The sequence below is a fragment of the Lampetra fluviatilis genome, chromosome 37, assembly GCF_964198595.1.
Source record: "Lampetra fluviatilis chromosome 37, kcLamFluv1.1, whole genome shotgun sequence".
Lineage (NCBI taxonomy): Eukaryota > Metazoa > Chordata > Hyperoartia > Petromyzontiformes > Petromyzontidae > Lampetra > Lampetra fluviatilis.
Genome location: NC_136311.1, coordinates 11,896,704 through 11,915,580, shown reverse-complemented (window position 1 = coordinate 11,915,580; position 18,877 = coordinate 11,896,704). Strand labels below are relative to the sequence as shown.

The 18,877-nt window shown below is 61.5% G+C and overlaps 2 protein-coding genes across 2 annotated transcripts in view; one reads left to right on the top strand and one right to left on the bottom strand.

Moving 5' to 3' along the window:
• Positions 1-10,464, top strand: part of GCN1 (GCN1 activator of EIF2AK4) — a 48,406-nt gene extending 37,942 nt beyond the window's left edge. Inside the window, 13 exon segments of the mRNA XM_078873883.1 lie at positions 483-575; positions 1,334-1,477; positions 2,234-2,392; positions 2,394-2,513; positions 3,107-3,223; positions 3,821-4,051; positions 4,310-4,503; positions 4,862-4,976; positions 5,408-5,504; positions 5,963-6,111; positions 6,982-7,092; positions 8,165-8,386; positions 8,803-10,464. Of these exon segments, the coding sequence (XP_078730009.1) occupies positions 483-575; positions 1,334-1,477; positions 2,234-2,392; positions 2,394-2,513; positions 3,107-3,223; positions 3,821-4,051; positions 4,310-4,503; positions 4,862-4,976; positions 5,408-5,504; positions 5,963-6,111; positions 6,982-7,092; positions 8,165-8,386; positions 8,803-8,928 (1,878 nt within the window). The 3' untranslated portion in view covers positions 8,929-10,464.
• A 3,665-nt stretch (positions 10,465-14,129) lies between these two features.
• Positions 14,130-18,877, bottom strand: part of LOC144945387 (ras-related protein Rab-35-like) — a 15,646-nt gene continuing 10,898 nt past the window's right edge. The window contains exons 3-6 of the mRNA XM_078873888.1: positions 18,379-18,502; positions 18,120-18,244; positions 16,705-16,829; positions 14,130-15,077 (exon numbers count right to left, since the gene is read on the bottom strand). Of these exons, the coding sequence (XP_078730014.1) occupies positions 14,946-15,077; positions 16,705-16,829; positions 18,120-18,244; positions 18,379-18,502 (506 nt within the window). The 3' untranslated portion in view covers positions 14,130-14,945. The remainder of the gene's footprint in view (positions 15,078-16,704; positions 16,830-18,119; positions 18,245-18,378; positions 18,503-18,877) is intronic.

Sequence of the window (18,877 nt, the reverse complement as noted above, 5' to 3'; positions counted from 1 at the left end):
TGCTGCCACCAGCAGCTACGTGCCACCCCTAACCCCTCCACTACCTTGCCGCCGAAAACCCTCCCTCGCCACCACCCCCAGCCGTGCGTGTGTGTGGTGTACGGGCGTGTGCACCGCGTGCGTGTGCATGCGGTGTGCGTGCTTGTGTGCGCGTGTGCACGCACGCTTGTAGCGCGTGTGGGTTGCGTGTGTGGCAACCAGAAAGGTGGCCAGGCGTGCTGCTGGCCACCCGCCCCCTCGTGTACCGTTCCGGCCTTCACAGGTGCTACTCACTAACAGCACTTGCCCCTCCAGTCTGTTCCGGCCACACGGGGGGGGGGGTGGATCTTTGTCGTTGGTGTGTGCAATCGTGTGCACGTTCCTGCCTACGCAAGTGGCGTGTACGTGCATGTGTGGTGTGTGCGTGCGTGGCGTGTACGTGCATGTGTATACGTGCGTGTGCACGCGTATCGACCCTCTCTCTGCCTCCGCCGCGGACCCAGGATGACGAGGCGGTGTCGGAGTTTGCGCTTGATGGCCTCAAGCAGGTGATGGCCGTCAAGAGCCGCGTTGTGCTGCCCTACCTCATCCCCAAGGTGAGCGTTCACAACAACGACGACAATCGCTCGCCGCTAAGGGGCGGTGACGGCCTTAATATGTGCTCGCTCACAGCACTTGCCCCAAATGTCCGTGTGGATGCACATGGGTGGCGCGTGTGTGTGGAGCGGTAGCGTAGCGGTTTTGCTCGCCACGCTACGAACCTGGCGATTCCTGCTCATGGCCAACAACAGTGACGATTGTGAACTGGTCTTGGGCCTCCCCTAGGTCAACTCGGCCTCAAATGAGCACCTTGTGCGGAATGTAAAAATCGCCACTGGGGAGACAAAGGCGGCTGGCTGTGGCGCTAGCCACAGGTGCTATTCGCTAGCAGGACACGGGCGCCACGGTGGCGGGATGTTAACTGCCTCACCTGGTCTACAGTGGGTTCCATCCCGACCCTCACGCCTGTATATTTGGAGTTTGCATGTTTCTCTCCCCGTGGCCGCGTGGATTTTCTCTGGATCCTCCGGTTTTTCCTCCACATTTAGAATCTACATGGAGTATTTGGCTGCTATAAATCTCCACATGATGAGCCACTTCGTTGAGCTATCATTTGTGGCCAGGTCGCTTCTGAAAAAGTCGGCCTTACCCGGTAAAATAAAAACTTTGGTTTAGTACTTGCCCAAACAGTCTGTTAAGGCTATACGGGGGATCTTTGTATTTGTGTCACATACATGCGATCACGCGCGTCCGTGTGTTCACCCACCTCAACCACCTCCCGCTCTCTCCCCCTGTACCCCCCCCCCCGCTCCAGCTCACCACGCCCCCCGTGAGCGTGCGTGTTCTGGCGTTCCTCTCGGCGGTCGCCGGCGATGCCCTGACGCGGCACCTGCCGGTGGTGCTCGCCGCTCTGCTCACCGCGCTGCGTGACGCCAGCGGGACGCCCGGGGAGCAGCAGGTGCCCTGCCTCACCCATCCACTCGCTCGCTCGCCCCACAGCTCACCCGCCCACTCGCTCGCCCACACGCTCGCCCACTCGCTCGCCCGCCCACTCGCTCGCCCGCCCACCCGCCCACTTGCTTGCCCGCCCACTCGCCCGCCCACTCGCTCGCCCCGCTCGCCCGACCACTCACCCGCCGACTCACTCGCCCACTCGCTCGCCTGTCCGCCCACTCGCCCGCCCGCCCACTCGCCCGCCCACTCGCTTGCTCGTTCATTTGCCCGCCCGCTCGATCACCGGCCTGCGTGCTCACCCGCCTGCCCGCTCGTCCGCTCGTTGGGGCGCCATGGTGGCGAGATGTTAGCTCCCTCAGCCGGTATACAGGAGGTCGTGAGCTCGATCCCGACCCTGATGCCTGCCGTATATTTGGAGTTTGCATGTTTCTCTCTCTCTCCCCGTGATTGCTTGGATTATTTCTCTGGGTTCTCTGATTTTCCCCTCCACATTTATAATCAACATCACGCATTTAGAGTATTTGGTGATAATAATCCACTTCGTCGAGTTATCATTTGTCCGATTTATCGCTCGCCCGCTCGGCTGATAACTTAGTTAATCTGGCTCATCAATGAATGTTTTTCATTGCTCATCCGGTCTCATTCACTCGTCCCCATAATTCCGCACTCATTCGCTCGCTCATCTGCTCGCTCGCCCATCCCTTCACCCGCTCCCCGACACCCTCACCCCTTGACCTCACTCCCCCCCCCCCCGCCACAGGAGCTGGAGCACTGCCAGGCGGTGCTGCTGAGCGTGACGGACCCGGCGGGCGTGCGCGTCACCGTCGACACGTTGCTCGAGGCGTCGCGCTCCCCGGAGGCGGCCGCGTTGCCGCAGCGCCGCGCCGCCACGGCGCTGCTGGGCGCCGTGTGCGCGCGCGGGGCGCGCCGACCTCTCGGACCACGTCCCCTCGCTCATCCGCGGCCTCCTCCGCCTCTTCGCCGACGAGGACGACGTCGTTCTCAACAACAGCTGGGACGCTCTCCACGCCGTCATCAAGGCGCGTCGTCCTCGTCCTCGTCGTCCGGTGTCGCGCTACGAAACCCGCGAGTTCGATTCCCGCTCGCGGCAGTCGCCGGCAGCCAGCGACGACGACGACGACGATCGCGCGTGTCCACGAGTTTGTGTGTTTAGTCGGCAGCGGTCGCTTGGAAGTTCGCATGCCGAGTTACAAACCCGAGTTTGCTCACGGCTAACACCGGAGACGATTGTCCGAATCGGCCCCGGGCCTCCCCCAGGTCGACTCAGCCTCAAATGAGTTGCTGGTGCGGTCGGGCGTGGTGCTGGCTACTCACCTCCTCGTGTGCCATGCCGGCCTTCATAGGTGCTACTCTCTAACATAACTTGCCCCAACAGTCTGTTAAAGGGGGGTCTTTGTGTCAACGTGTGTTCATGTATTAATTCATGTGTGTTAATCCGTGCGTGTCCGCACGTGTGTTAATCCGTGCGTGTCCGCGTGTGTATTAACGTGTGCGTGTCTGCGTGTGTGCGTGTCTGCGTGTGTATTAACGTGTGTATGTCCGCGTGTGCGTGTCCGCGTGTGTATTAACGTGTGCGTGTCTGCGTGTGCGTGTCTTTGTTCCTCGCGAGCAGAAGCTGGACGCAGCGGAGCAGATGCGCTACATCCGCGAGCTGCGCCAGGCAATCCGTTTGGCGGCGTCCGACCTCCTGCCCGGGCAGCACCTGCCCGGTTTCTGCCTTCCTAAGAAGGTGCGGCGGCAGCAGCAGCACGACGCGCCCATCGTCCCGGAGCAATGCTGCCACTGGTGGTGCTGCTGCTGCAGCTGCTGCTGCCACTGGTGGTGCACCGCGATGCGATTATCGGTTGTGCCGCGTGACCAATTGGAGAAGGCCGCGGTGGTGCCGACGCTCGCGTGTTCGAGTGCGTTTGTGTGCGATGCCTCTGCCGGTCATCTCGGTCCACCCACGGCACCTGGGCGTTGGACACTTCTTCCCGTGGCCTCCAAGTGCACTTGGCCTGGCACGGGCGCCGTGGTAACGTCACGGCCACTTGGCGGCGAATGGTTGTTGTTGTTGTGCGGTTCGGGTTAGTCGGCAACCCGAGTTCGACTCCCGCTCGCGGTGAACACCGGTGACGATTATTTGAACCGGTCCTGAGCCTCCCCGAGGTCGACTGGCGCGGCGTGTAAACGTCGCCACTGGGAGACAAAGGCGGCCGGGCGTGGTGCTGGCCACCCAGCCCCTGGTGTGCCGTTGCCGGCCGTCGTAGCTGCTGCCGCTGGCCTACGGCACGTGCCCCCGACGGTCCGTTAAGGCCACACGGGCGACCTTGGTCTCGGTGCGCAGGGCGCGTCGTCGATCCTGCCCGTGCTGCGCGAGGGCGTGTTGAGCGGCGGGGCGGAGCTCAAGGAGGAGGCGGCGCACGGCCTGGGCGAGGTGGTGCGCCTCACGGCGCCCGACGCGCTGCGCCCCTCCGTCGTGAGCATCACGGGGCCGCTCATCCGCATCCTGGGGGACCGTTTCGCGTGGAGCGTCAAGGTGGCGCTGCTCGACACGCTCGCCCTGCTGCTCGCCAAGGTGACGCGCGCAGCACGTGCACAAACACGGCGCACGCGTGGGCAGACGCACGGACAGACAAAATGACGCTCGCCAGGGTTCCGCGTCACGCACGTACATGCGCACGCACGGACCGCGACCCTCCGCAACGAGCGGCTGGGCCGGGTCGCCGCCGCCGCCCCCCCCCCCCCCCCTCTCTGACCGCCCACTCCCTTTCGACCGTCCTTCCCGGCGTGACCCATCGACCCTCCCCCCCCCCCCCCCCCCGGCGGCTCGCAGGTTGGCATGCAGCTGAAGCCGTTCCTGCCGCAGCTGCAGACGACGTTCACCAAGGCGCTGCAGGACCCCAACCGCCTGGTGCGCCTCAAGGCGGCCGAGGCGCTGGGCCACCTGGTGCCCATCCACGCCAAGGTGGACCCCCTCTTCACCGAGCTGCTCGCCGGGGCCAAGGCGGCCGAGGACGCCGGCGTGCGGTGAGCGTGGGGGGAGCGGGAGGTGGCGGGGGGGTGTCTGTGCGCGTGGGGAGCGGCGGGGTAGCAGTTGGCGCTGCACGATACGAACCCGGCGACCCGAGTTCAATTCCCGCTCGTGGCCAACGCCGGTGACGTGTATCTGGACCGGTCCTGGGCCTCCCCTCGGTCAACTCGGTGTCAAACGAGTACCTGGTGCGGTGTGTAAACATCACCACTGGGGAGACAAAGGCGGCCGGGCGTGGTGCTGGCCACCCCACCCCTCCTGTGCCGTGTCGGTCTTCGTGGTGCTACTCGCTAACCGCACTTGCCCCATGTGGAACTCCTCCCCCCCACCCCCCTCCCCCCTCGGCCGCTGCAGGGAGACGACGCTGCAGGCGCTGCGTTTCACCATCGCCGGCGCCGGCGGCAAAGTGGACCCATCCGTGCGGCGTAGCGTGACGACCGCGCTGCTCGGCATGCTGGGACACGAGGAGGTACGCGAGCGGTTGCGTGCGAGCGTCTCGTAGGGGCTGCTCGCTAACAGCGCGGTGCTCATGGGGTGCCTGTTGGAGTGTTTGTGCGCGCAGACGGGGAGCACAGACAAGCGTTGAGCGCTGCGCTACGGACCCGGAATCCGAAGCGGGAGAGTATTCCCCGAGTAAACCGCGTAGAGCCAAGAAGCTGTTTGTCACCGGGGCGACTCGGCTGGCAGACAGCGTTGAAGCGTTCCCCACAATCACAAACCCCTCGGCCCGAGTTCCATCGCCGGCCACGGCCAACGTCGGCGGCGACAAAGCTTCCGGGACGTGTGACCGTGCTTCAGAGAGCGGTGACGGTGCGGGGACGGTGCGGTTACAGTGACGGTGAGATGCACGGTGACGGTGAGATGCACGGTGACGGTGGGGCGTGCGGTGTGACGGTGCAGGACCCGACGCGTGCGGTGGGAGCCGGCTGCCTGGGGGAGCTGTGCGCTTTCCTGCCCGAGGAGGAGCTGCAGTCCGTGCTGCTGCAGCACGTGCTGGGTGACTCACTCACTCACACACGCACAGACATATACACACACACAGACAAAGATCCCCCATATAGCCTGTAATAGACTGTTGGGGCAAGTGCTGTTAGCGAAGACCCATGAAGGCCGGCACGGCACACGAGGCGGTGGGTGGCCAGCACCACGCCCGACCTTTGTTTCCCTAGTGACGATGTTTACTCATTTGAGGCTGAGTCGACCTAGGGGAGGCCCAGGACTGGTTCAGATAATCGTCACTGGTGTTGGCCATGAGCAGGAATCGAACCCGGGTGGCTGGGTTTGTAGCGCAGCGCGCTAACCGCTCCACTGCCGCTCGCCACACACACGCAGACTCGAGTACACACACACTGATGCACACACACTCAAGTATACACGCTCAAGGACACACGCACCTAGCTTCATAGTCAGCGATTGCCCCAACGGTCTTGTTCATAGTTTGTGTTGCGTGCCCAGTGAGCGAGCAGGCGGTGGACTGGATGACACGCGCCGGCCGCGCTCTGGCGCTCTGCGTGGCGCTCAAGTCGTGCCCGAGCGCGGTGTGCTCCCCGGAGCGGGCGCCACGCGTCCTCGACTGCATCCTCGCCAACGCCAACGCCGACCGGGTGAGCGCAGTGAGGAGTGGGGGAGATGGGGGAGAGGGGGTGGAGACTGGGAGAGAGGGTGGAGACTGGGAGAGAGGGTGGAGACTGGGAGAGGGTGGAGACGGGGAGAGAGGGTGGAGACTGGGAGAGAGGGTGGAGACTGGGAGAGAGGGTGGAGACTGGGAGAGAGGGTGGAGACGGGGAGAGAGGGTGGAGACTGGGAGAGAGGGTGGAGACTGGGAGAGAGGGTGGAGACTGGGAGAGAGGGTGGAGACGGGGAGAGAGGGTGGAGACTGGGAGAGAGGGTGGAGACTGGGAGAGAGGGTGGAGACTGGGAGAGAGGGTGGAGACTGGGAGAGAGGGTGGAGACTGGGGGAGAGGGTGGGGACTGGGAGAGAGGGTGGAGACTGGGAGAGGGTGGAGACTGGGAGAGAGGGTGGAGACTGGGAGAGAGGGTGGAGACTGGGAGAGGGTGGAGACTGGGAGAGAGGGTGGAGACTGGGAGAGGGTGGAGACTGGGGGAGAGGGTGGAGACTGGGAGAAGGGGAGGAGACTGGGAGAGAGGGTGGAGACTGGGAGAGGGTGGAGACGGGGAGAGAGGGTGGAGACTGGGAGAGGGTGGAGACTGGGAGAGAGGGTGGAGACTGGGAGAGAGGGTGGAGACTGGGAGAGAGGGTGGAGACTGGGAGAGAGGGTGGAGACTGGGAGAGAGGGTGGAGACGGGGAGAGGGGGAGGAGAAGACGAGGTGGAAGACAAAGGTGGTCGGGTGCGGTGTTGGGTACCCGCCCACGTGCGTCGTGCCGGCCTTCACAGGTGCTGCTGCTCGCTCACGGCACTTGCCCCAACAGTCTGTTAAGGCTACACGGGGGGGGGGATCTTTGTATTTGTAGGTGCTGATCGCGGTGAGCGGCGTGCGAGCGGCCGGCTACTTGACGAGGCACCAGATGGAGCGCGAAGGGGGCGGCGGCTTCTCTCCCAAGCTCGTCACCGTGCTCGTCAAGGTGCCGCCTCCTGCTGCTGCATCTCCCGCGTTGCGTCGTCGTCGTTGTTGTCGTCGTCACCGTTGGCGACGTCACTCTGACTTGCGCCGTTGGCTTCAAATCCATTGGGCACCCTGGCAGAGCGGCGTGTCGCCCCGTGTTGGAGAACGCAACCCACCCCACTCACCCACCCCACTCACCCCACCCCACTCACCCCACCCCACTCACCCCACCCCACTCACCCACCCCACTCACCCAGACCCACTCACCCACCCCACTCACCCCACCCCACTCACCCCACCCACCCCACTCACCCCACCCCACTCACCCCACCCACCCCACCCCACTCACCCCACCCCACTCACCCCACCCCACTCACCCCACCCCACTCACCCACCCCACTCACCCAGACCCACTCACCCACCCCACTCACCCCACCCCACTCACCCAGACCCACTCACCCACCCCACTCACCCCACCCCACTCACCCAGACCCACTCACCCACCCCACTCACCCAGACCCACTCACCCACCCCACTCACCCACCCCACTCACCCCACCCCACTCACCCAGACCCACTCACCCACCCCACTCACCCACCCCACTCACCCACCCCACTCACCCACCCCACTCACCCACCCCACTCACCCAGACCACCCCACTCACCCACCCCACTCACCCACCCCACTCACCCACCCCACTCACCCACCCCCCCACCCCACTCACCCCACCCCACTCACCCAGACCACCCCACTCATCCCACCCCACCCCACTCACCCCACTCATCCACTCCACTCGCGCACACCCACCCCATTCACCTCACTCCACTCACCCACCCCACCGACACCGTCCCACCCACCCACCGACACCCTACCCTACTCACCCCACCCACCCTACTCTCCTCACCCACCCCACCCTATTCACTCAACTCTCCAACAGCCCACCCTGCTCACTCACCCACCCCACCCTGCTCACTCACCCCACCCTCTCCCAGCCGCCCATCCACACACCGGCTCGCCGCCTACCCCACCCACGCACGCGCCAACGTACCCACCGCGTACCACCCTCCCCTCTCGCCCGCTCGACCCCGCAGGGCCTGCAGCACCAGTCGAGCGAGGTGCGGCTGGTGGCGGCGCAGGTGTCGTGCTGGGTGCACCGCGCGCCGGGCCCCGAGGCGGCCGACGCCGGCGCCGCCAAGCCGCTGCTCAAGGCGCTGCTGGACGGCTACAAGGACAAGAACACGGCGGTGCGTGCCGCCAGCGAGCTGGCGCTCGTCAGCCTCCTGCGTCTGCGCCACGGGGACGCCACCTGCCAGGTGAGCACGGCACGCCGGCCCCCTCGTCGTCGTCACCGTCGTCACCACCGCTGCCGTCGCCACCACCGATGCTACCGTCACCGCCGCCACCATTACCGTGACCATCGCCACCGCCAACACTCGCCGTCTCCACCACCGCCACCATCGTCGTCACCGTCACCACCGCCTCCCCTACTGTCACCGCCACCACCATCACCAACACTCTTGTAATGTCACCGTTACCACCACGACTGTCATCGCCACCGTCACCACCACTTCCGCCACCACAATTACCACCGTCACCACCAACACAACCGTAACCAGCACCACCACCACCATCACCGGTCATACACCGAGTGAGGAGCTTCTCACCGGAAGAAGAGATTATCACCGCCGGGCGAGGAGACACCGTCCTCACTCGCCGTCGCTCCCTCTAGGCCATGTCCAAGGAGCTGGACCCCACGAGCCTGGAGCTGCTCAACGACTGCTGCAAGCGCTCGCTGCGCAAGCTGGCCAGCCAGCCGGAGCCCTCGGAGCACATCGACGACACCATCCTCACGTGACGGCCTCGCCCGCCCGCCGGCACGAGCACCGCTCCTCCTGAACCTCCCACTCCTCCTCCCACTTCCCCTCCCGCTCCTCCTGAACCTCCCACTCCTCCTCCCACTCCCCCTCCCGCTCCTCCTCAACCTCCCACTCCTCCTCAACCTTCCACTCCCCCTCAACATCCCACCCCTCTTCCACCTCCCACTGCTCCTTCTCCCCGAGCTCATCCTCCTCCGACCTCCGCCGCTCCTCCTCTTCCTGCTTCTTCCTCGCACCGGTGGTTTCGGCCACGGAGTTCTGAACCCATCAACACCACCGCCAAAGTCGTCATCATTGGCATTGTCACGTCGTCTTGATCACCACCATCAACGGCCGTCTTCACCACCACCATCATCATCTACCCCGCTACTGTTGCCTTGATCACCGGCGTTACGATCATCACGATCATCGTTGTCGGAGTCGTCGCTGCTGCTGCCGATGCGCTATGTGACGTTCCACCTTCGGGGCGTCGTCTCACTGGGGGTCACGTGACGGCTGCAGCCACGAGAGGCGCTATATTCGACGGTGGAAAAACAAATATTTGATTCTTGAATCGCAAAGCACGCAACCGTGAGAGTTCCTCAAATCCCAGGGGGCTAAATCGCGAAAAGGCAACTTCTCACCACATCCTTTGTTTCCATTTTAATTCTCATGATCATCACAATCAATGACGGTCATCATGATTTCATCGCTCTCGTCATCATGATCATCGTCATCTTGATTCCTCCGCCATCGACCGAAACGGGAAGAACTCGCTCCGTGGGGATTCAGCTGCGACTGTCCTGCCGGAGAGACTGGCCCCTGTTTTAAGAATGTGGAATTTCCACAACTGGATTTCAGGATTACCAACAGAGGTGGCAATTCCACCCCGGAGGGATGATGGTGGTGGTGGTGGTTTATGGCTACTGGCGGCCGCGTATATAATCTCGCGCTCCAACCACGACGTCCATCGCAACGCCGAATATGAAACAGACTTTACACGGTCCCTTTTGCGCACTTTCCCGATGTCCGCTCCCAATTAGCGTTGTCACAATTTCTCCTTCAGAGCAAACCCTGGACACATTTCTCGGCGTTTGGTCTGTCAGCACTGCGCAGCACAACGCCACCAGACATCGGCACAAATCAATGCCCGACAGCCAGTTCCCGGACTGGCGGCGTCCGTAACTCGGACCCCACCGCCACCATCCAGGCTCGCCTGGGCAAAGCGGTGGCTTCCCCTCGGCCAGCCACTAGGCCGCAGCGGGTGGGAGTCAAGGGTGAGGAGGAGAGGAGGGGGAGGAGAAGTGAGGGGGCAGTGGAACCCGGAACACGGACTCTGGCAGCCTCACGCGGGTCAAGGGATAGCGCGCACACACGCACACACACGCACACACACATACATACACACATACATACACACATACACACACACACATACACACATACATACACACACACACACACACGCGCACACACACGCACACACACACACGCACACACACGGACACGCGCACACACACGGACACGAGCACACACGGACACGCGCACACACGGACACGCGCACACACACACACACACACTGCCTCTTCAATACATAACCCTTGACCCAAGAACTTTCACTCTGGACCCAGCAACATTCTGGGGTCACCTTTGACACGGGAATTTCATAATGCTGCGTTCGTAGGGAAACGCGGTTTAAGATATAAAACAGAAAAATGACGACGAAGTGGTTTAATGTACAACTCGTCTTGTTTTCTAGGCCTTGTGGTTTTGTGTTATTTAGATCTCAATTCCTGAAATTGTAGGGAATGAGGGGCAATGGTGATTTAAAAATAAATTGTTTAAAAAAGCGTTTAAACAAAATAAAATCGTCAGCGAAAGTCGATTGGAGCTCAGAAAAAGCGAACGGATGATGTTCCAAAAGCGACGTCTGGCAAATCCAGGCCTGGCGGCCCTTGCCCGGACATCTGAGTAACAATGGGGGGGGGGGATGTTTTGTCCTGCGGTAAATTCTCTGCAAGGTGCGAGCTGTTAATTTTAAACACATGGTGGTGTTGTCCAGTTGGCAACATTGGCAGAAACCTTTGCCAATAGAGGCTGGTGGTGCTGGTGGTGGTGCTGGTGGTGCTGGAGTTGGTGCAGCGGTCGGCGTGCTGTGCTACGAATCCAACGACCCGGGTTCGATTCCCGCTCGGGGCCACCAACACCACTGGCGATTATTTGAACCGGTCCTGGGCTTCCCCTAGGTTGACTCGGCCTTAAATGAGTACCTGGTGCGGTGTGTTAACGTCACCCTGCTGGGGAGACAAAGGCGGCCAGGCGCGGTGTTGGCCGCCCACCCGCTCGTGTCCCGTGTCGGCCTTAATAGGTGCTGTCCGCCAACAGCACTTGCACCAACACTCTGTTAACATGCCACACGGGGGGATCTTTGTCTGTTGTTTTGGTGGTGGCGGTGTCACCGGCTGGACGTCTCGGATGTCGATGTTGGCGTGGCTCCCTCGCAGCGCACCGAGCGAGCGGGCAGCGCACCGAGCGAGTGGGCAGCGCACCGAGCACCGTTGGGGAGGCCGGCCGGGCCCTCGAGTGGTTAAATAAAGGACGACGCCTCTGCTGGGTCCGAGTGCGAGATGGTGTCGGCTGGGACTGCTCCTGTGACTCCGCACGCGACTCGCATTCCGGTTATTGCTGCAGGTGACCGTCACGAGCGGTGGCTGCGCGCTGTCGACTTACTGCACAGGTGGAAAGTAGAAAACTGTCTGCGGGCAGCGTGCGGAGAGACTGTGGCCACCACTCAGAAGGGAGCATACCCCCATTCACAGATGCAGCGACATCGATCATCACAGCGATACCCCCCCCCTCCCACGACGACTGATGCGTCACCTGCCTCGTGAAGCTGTGACGTTCTAGCCGGTGGGTCGACGTCGGCCACACCACGAGGCTTGCTGCGGTTGAGTAAATGCCGAAACGAGCCGATGCCACGGTTCGTCCCCTGCACGGGGTTGTTTGCCTGCCGGCTTCACGTAAATTCTGGGGACGGCAACAACACCGGGGGGGGGTTCTTGGCCAATCGAGTGGCGACGAAGACCTGTCCGCTGCCTCGGTCACGGGGGTTGTTTGACCATACTTCACCACGCTGGTCGGTGAGGGTGGCTGAAGGGGGGGGGGGGGGGCCCAGGTCCACTTGGGATGTCGCTCGCCACTGATGGTAGCCGCTCACCGGGGTGTGGGGGGGGGGGAACTTTGCTGTTGGGGGCGAGTGCTGTGTGCTAACCGCTGTGCCACCACTCCACCCCCCAAGCGCGATGCGTCTCAGCCACATAGTGGGGGTGGTGGAGGGCGCTCATCCGTCAGCAGCCCATGAGTGAGCCCAGTGGTGGGAATTCCACCTTCCCAGGGCAGAAGTTGGCTCCTGCCACAGGAATGTGGAGACGTTTCTCCCAACAGGCCCCAAGCAGCCGCCAGTGGAGGGGAGCCCCCACGAGCCCCCCCCCCCCACGAGTCCAGCACGGCACAGCAGCCTGGCTGGGGCCCCCGCCTAGCACCACCACCATCAACCATCACGACCACCACCATCACCAACCATAGACCACCACGATAAACGGATGGAGTCCTCTGACGAGGCGGTTTGCAAGTCGCCATCTCGTCTTTGTTTGTCGCCGCCGCGCTCCGCTGCACCCTCCTCAAAGCGACGGCTCTGGCTGCTAGCTGCTGCCGCCACCTCTGCTGAGAAGTGCCTGGAGCGAGCAGCCCCCCTCCCAGCCCTGCCGCTCGCACGGCCCTCGTCGTGGTGGGGGGCGACAGGAATCCACCCAGGGGTTGGCGGATCACGGCAGAGATCGTTGTGGCCTGCAACAATTCCCCCACACACTTGAGCGCGCCACACGCGACCCTGCGCCGATGGACTGCGGCGTGCACAGGCGATGATGGTGGTGGGGAGGTGTGATGTGTGCGTAATGATGTAACGTGTGGACAGTGTTGGTGCCGAGGGACGAGGCGGTGGGCCCAGAGGGATGGACAACAGGGATGTCTGTGTGGGGAGGGGAGGAAGCACAGCGACACAATGGGGGCGCGTGGTGATCCACGCTGACATGGCCCACAGTGCCCTACCCCACAGGCTGGGGGGGGGAGAATCCAAAAATCCTTCAACTCCCACGCGGCGAGATGTGCGGTTGGCGCCGCCCACCTGAATCCCGACAGCACCGCGTTGCAGCTGCCGCTCTCACCATTGGGGCTCGCCGAGGTATTCCTGAATAAACATCCAATTCAACTTTCTCGATTGTTCGGCCGATTTTTTCCTGATTATTGTTTGCGTGAACAAATATTTCTCAAGCGTGTCAGAGACAGAAACAGAGAGCCTGGATGGAAACCTCACGCACGAGGGGATAACGCGAAGGCAAGGTCCGCACAGACGGGTTCGTGATCCCACGTTCACGCTGGCGTCTTCCCGAGCAGCAGAGAGTTTGGGAATTTCCCAAATCCGCGTGGGACCCACCAAGCCTGACCCACCAACCCTGTCCCACCAACCCTGTCCCACAGGCGCACGAGGAGGGGGTGCACGGAGAGGAGGCCGCTGGCTCCGTGGCTGTGACAAGGCCACCGTCTCATCCCCCTCGCCCAGAGCTCCTTGCCCCTGGGGTTCAAACCTACGGTGTCCCAGCAACACTGGGATGGGTGTCCTGGCCATTAGAATAACCCTGTGGGATAGATGAGTCCCGCGGTGGCGAGATGTTTACTACCTCGCCTTGTAAGCAGGAGGTCGTAGGGTCAATCTCAACCTGGACACCTGTTGGATATTTGCGTCTCTCCCTGTGGTAGCGTGGATTTTTCTCCGCGTCCTCCGGTTTTTCCCTCCACATTAAGAATCAACATCACCATGCGTTTAAAACATTTGTCTGTTGCTATAAATGTGCACGTGATGATGAGCCACTTCGTTGAGCTATCCTTTGTGGCGGCCATGTCACTTCTGAATAAGAGCGACAAAGCTGTGGGCTGTACCTGGTAAAATAAAAAAGTAGTTTTTTTGTTTAGTTTTAAGGCTCAGCCCTTAAGAATTAAATATGGGATTCACAGTGGCTCTGACATGGCCATTGTGAACCCACCTGGCCACGTGAATTTTCAAGACGGCAAGGGGAGAATTAGTTATTTTGTTTATATTCTCCCTGGCGTGGAGTCTGCGATAAAAACGACAAAAGACTTTTACGATTTGAGTGCTGATAAAAAGTCTCTTTATTTATTTTATTTATTTTCTCAACAAAATTGGACATTTGTACGGCGGAGTTGGCATCGGTTGAAAAGTGCAATTTGCGCGCAGCAACGGTTATGTACAGTACGTCTAAGGGTTATGTACAGTACGGCTAACGGCGCGTCGCGCACAAAGTGCCCTCCCCGTCTCGTTAAGTTCTGCACTCCTCCCAAATTCACGGTTAAAATGTCTCTCAACTCATTTCACGTTTCTCAAATTACCATTATTCTTATTTTATCTTTTTGGCAAACTTGCCTGCGAACCCCCCGCCCGACAACCCCCGATACAAACGACGACGAAGACGACAAAATGAGAATGCTTGGAGGACGGGGGGCGGCTCGTGGGGCCGATGGGAAAAGAAACAAAAATCCACCGCCGAGTCGCGGTTGGCCCCCAACCTCCTCCCTACACCCCCCCCACTCCCGTGTCGGCAGCCGGGTCAACGACGATGCTCAATCTGCGACAGCCTCGTGGCTCATCGAGCCAAACTAAGGCACGCCTAGCGTTTGCCGTCGTGCGGTTTAGTCGCGAAATCACCGCGCCGCCATCTTGAGCTTCAAGAGCCTCCTCGCCCCAATCCTCTGCCCCGATCCCCACTCCCCTCCCCGTTTGCTCGCATCCCTTCAGCCCCTCCGCCGAAACCTCTCCCGCGGACTCCCGACACCCAAGCAGTTCCCCCGAACCGCCGCCCGCCCCTTCCCCGCCCGAGGCCGGGCCGCGAGGTCGAGCCGCGAGGCCGTGAGGCCGCGAGGCCGAGCGAGCGGCGAGGGACGCTCAGCAGCACTTCCCGCGGCTGCGGCCCGAGGAGCGGCCGATCTTGACGACGTCGCCGGCGGCCCGCTGCTGCATGCGGGCCTGGTTCTCCTTCTTGGCCCGCAGCACCAGGTCCGTGATGGCCTTGAACATCTGGCGGCGGTCAGAACGAGCGCAGACGTCAAATCAAATAGAATCGACGTCAACGCGCATTTAGAGAATGTGGCTGCTGCTTTTAATGTCCGCGTGATGATGAGCCGCTTGGCTGAGCTATCATTTGTGATGGGCACGTCGCTTCTGACAAAGAGCTACAGAACACAGTGTGGCTGACACCTGGTGAAATACAAAACAGTTTACTCACCACGAGACTCCCACGCTGCTTCCCGTGCCTCCTCCCCCCTTCACCCCCCGTACGTTCCCCCTCCTATCTCCCCCCCCACCGCTCGTTTCTCATAACACCTTCCTGCGTCTCCCGATAACTCTGGAACCTCGTATCTTCCCCGACTGCCATGCCACATCAAAAACCGTCTCGTGTTATCCCGTTCATTGCTGTGGATGTGTGTACCTTACCCACTTGATAAAACCTTTTCTTATGCCATTTTCGTATCACAATCTTGCCTTCTCAAATCTCCCTCGGATTCTACCTGTCTGTGTATCAGCATGACCTCTAACAACCCTGGGATGCCCGTGTCTCGTCTCAATTCCACCACGCCACGTCTCCCTGCCCATCTCTCTCTGCCCAGCATCTCTCCCCTACCTCTCCATGCGCTTAGCTCACCTCTCTCCCACCGATCTGTCTCTCCCTTCTCTCCATATCGCTCCCCCGCCTCTCTTCATGTCTCCACCCGCCTCTCCCCGTGACCCCCTCTCCCCGTGTCCCCCTCTCCCCTTGTCCCCCTCTCCCCGTGTCCCCCTCTCCCCGTGTCCCAGTGCCCCTCTCCCAGTGTCCCTCTCCCCGTGTCCCCCTCTCCCCGTGTCCCTCTCCCCGTGTCCCCCTCTCCCCGTGTCCCCCTCTCCCCGTGTCCCCCTCTCCCCGTGTCCCCCTCTCCCAGTGTCCCCCTCTCCCAGTGTCCCTCTCCCCGTGTCCCCCTCTCCCCGTGTCCCCCTCTCCCCGTGTCCCCCTCTCCCCGTGTCCCCCTCTCCCCGTGTCCCCCTCTCCCCGTGTCCCCCTCTCCCCGTGTCCCCCTCTCCACGTGTCCCCCTCTCCCCGTGTCCCCCTCTCCCAGTGTCCCTCTCCCCGTGTCCCCCTCTCCCCGTGTCCCCCTCTCCCCGTGTCCTCCTCTCCCCGTGTCCCCCTCTCCCAGTGTCCCCCTCTCCACGTGTCCCCTCTCCACGTGTCCCCCTCTCCCCGTGTCCCCCTCTCCCCGTGTCCCCCTCTCCCAGTGTCCCTCTCCCCGTGTCCCCCTCTCCCCGTGTCCCCCTCTCCACGTGTCCCCCTCTCCCCGTGTCCCCCTCTCCACGTGTCCCCCTCTCCCCGTGTCCCCCTCTCCCCGTGTCCCCCTCTCCCCGTGTCCCCCTCTCCCCGTGTCCCCCTCTCCCCGTGTCCCCCTCTCCCCGTGTCCCCCTCTCCCCGTGTCCCCCTCTCCCCGTGTCCCCCTCTCCCCGTGTCCCCCTCTCCACGTGTCCCCCTCTCCCCGTGTCCCCCTCTCCCCGTGTCCCCCTCTCCCCGTGTCCCCCTCTCCCCGTGTCCCCCTCTCCCCGTGTCCCTCTCCCCGTGTCCCCCTCTCCACGTGTCCCCCTCTCCCCGTGTCCCTCTCCCCGTGTGTCCCCCCTGTCTCACGTCCTCCACGTGGATGTTGTCCTTGGCGCTGGTCTCGTACAGTCGCACCCCCATCTGCTCCGCGAAGCGGCGTGCGTCCTGCGTCTCCACCACCTTCCGGTTCGGGTCGTCGTCCTTGTTTCCCACTTCGCACAGCGACGAGAGAGAGAGAGACAGCGCCCATCATAAAGATCCCCCGCGTAGCCTTAGCAGGCTGTGTAGATGAAGGCCGGCACGACGCACGAGGGGGTGGGTGGGTGGCCAGCACCACTCCCAGCAGCACTTTGTCTCCCGAGTGGCGATGTTTACACACCGCAGCAGGTAATCATTTGAGGCCGAGTCGACCTAGGGGAGGCCCAGGACCAATTCAGATAATAATGACTGATGTTGGCCATGTGTGGGTTTCGGAGCGCAGCGCTACCCCACCTGTATCGGCGCCCATCAACAACAACAACAACCGCCATTCGCCACTAAGTGGTGGTGACATCACCGCGGCGCTTGTGCCAGGCTAGGTGCACGTTAAGTTCACGTGAAGTGTCGAACGCCCGCTGGCAGGAGGTCACAGGACAGACCCAGGTGCCATGGGTTGGCTGACTGAGACGACTGGCTGATGCACCACCTGTGCCCCCTACTGTACCCATCACACACAAATGCTCACACCCACACACACACACGCTCACACACACCCACACACACACATGCTCACACACACACACCCACACCCACAGCGATCGTCATTATCTCTGTCTCCCCGGTCGTGTGGGCCATTTGGTGGAGGCAGGGAGCACAGTTCGGTCTACAACTGTGTAGTTTGCTGCACTACCCTCTGATGACAATGTAGGCCCCAATTAGCCACAAAGTGCATCTAAAATTCAGGGAATTCTGTGTGGTTGCTTCTTTATCACAAATACCCAATTCCAGAATATTAACGAACAAAGATGACTGAAGCATAATTGTCTATTTATCCAGGAAAGCCCAAGTCCATTATACAAGTGGGAGGAAGCCGGAGCACCTGCAGGAAACCCACGTGTGTGTGCGAGGGGGCAACGCTCTATCCCACACCAAAGGGATAGATTATTCGGCACTTTGCTGTACTGCCTTCCCCTGGCAAGCCAGAGTACGGCACCACCTTCATGCCCACATACAATTTCTACAGTCTGTAGTATATATTTACATGACATATATATTATATTTCTAGCAGGTAGCTCTTGGATTTTTTTCTCCGGGTCCTATGGTTTTTTCCTTCCACATTTAGAATCGACGTGCGTTTAGAGTATTTGGCTGCTATAAACGATTTCAACGCGATGATGGTAAGCTGCTTTGTTGCGCTATCACTTGTGGCCCAGGTGACTTGTCTGAAAAGGAGCTAGACAGCTCACTTGGTAAACATTTAAGAGAGTTTGCGAATCGTGAGGTTTCCGTGTTTCCGTGCTCACCGAGGATGCGGCAGACGTCCTCGCAGTTGGTCGTGATCTCCTGGAGCCAGCGCTGAACGTTCACAAACGACTCTGCGCTCGTCACGTCGTACACCACGATCACGCCGTGCGTGCCGCGGTAGTACCTGCTCGCACGCACACACGCGCACAAAGGTCACCACGCGTGCAGCCTTCAACAGACTGCGGGGCAAGTGCTGCCGTCGGTACGGATATGTGCGACCGTGCCGATACGGGCGACTGTGTCGGTGATGGCGCTCACGTGGAGGTGATGGTGCGGAACCGCTCCTGCCCTGCCGTGTCCCAGATCTGCAGCTTTACGCGCTCCCCGCCCACGTCCATCGTCCGGATCTTGAAGTCGACCCCGATGGTCGTGATGTGACTACCTGGGGGTCACGTCATCGCAGGGTCACCGAGTCGCACGGGTCAAAAGGTCAAGCAGAAAAATCGCGTGCAGTAATATGGCGAATGGAGAACACTTTTCGTTCGTTTTGGGAACGATACTCCAAACGCGCGATCGGGGTCGCGCCACGAGACACCGAGGGCATTCGGAATGCTCGCAGAGCAGTGCCTCACTCTGCTCGTGGCTCGCGGTTCCAATCTGGTGGCTGCCCTGGTTATTACTGCAGGGGCACCACGGTGGCCAGGATATGTTAACTACCTCACCTGGTACACAGGAGGACGTGGGATCAATCCCGACCCCGACGCCTGCTGCTGCTGTGTATTTGGAGTTCTCTCCCCCCCGTGGGCACGCGGATTTG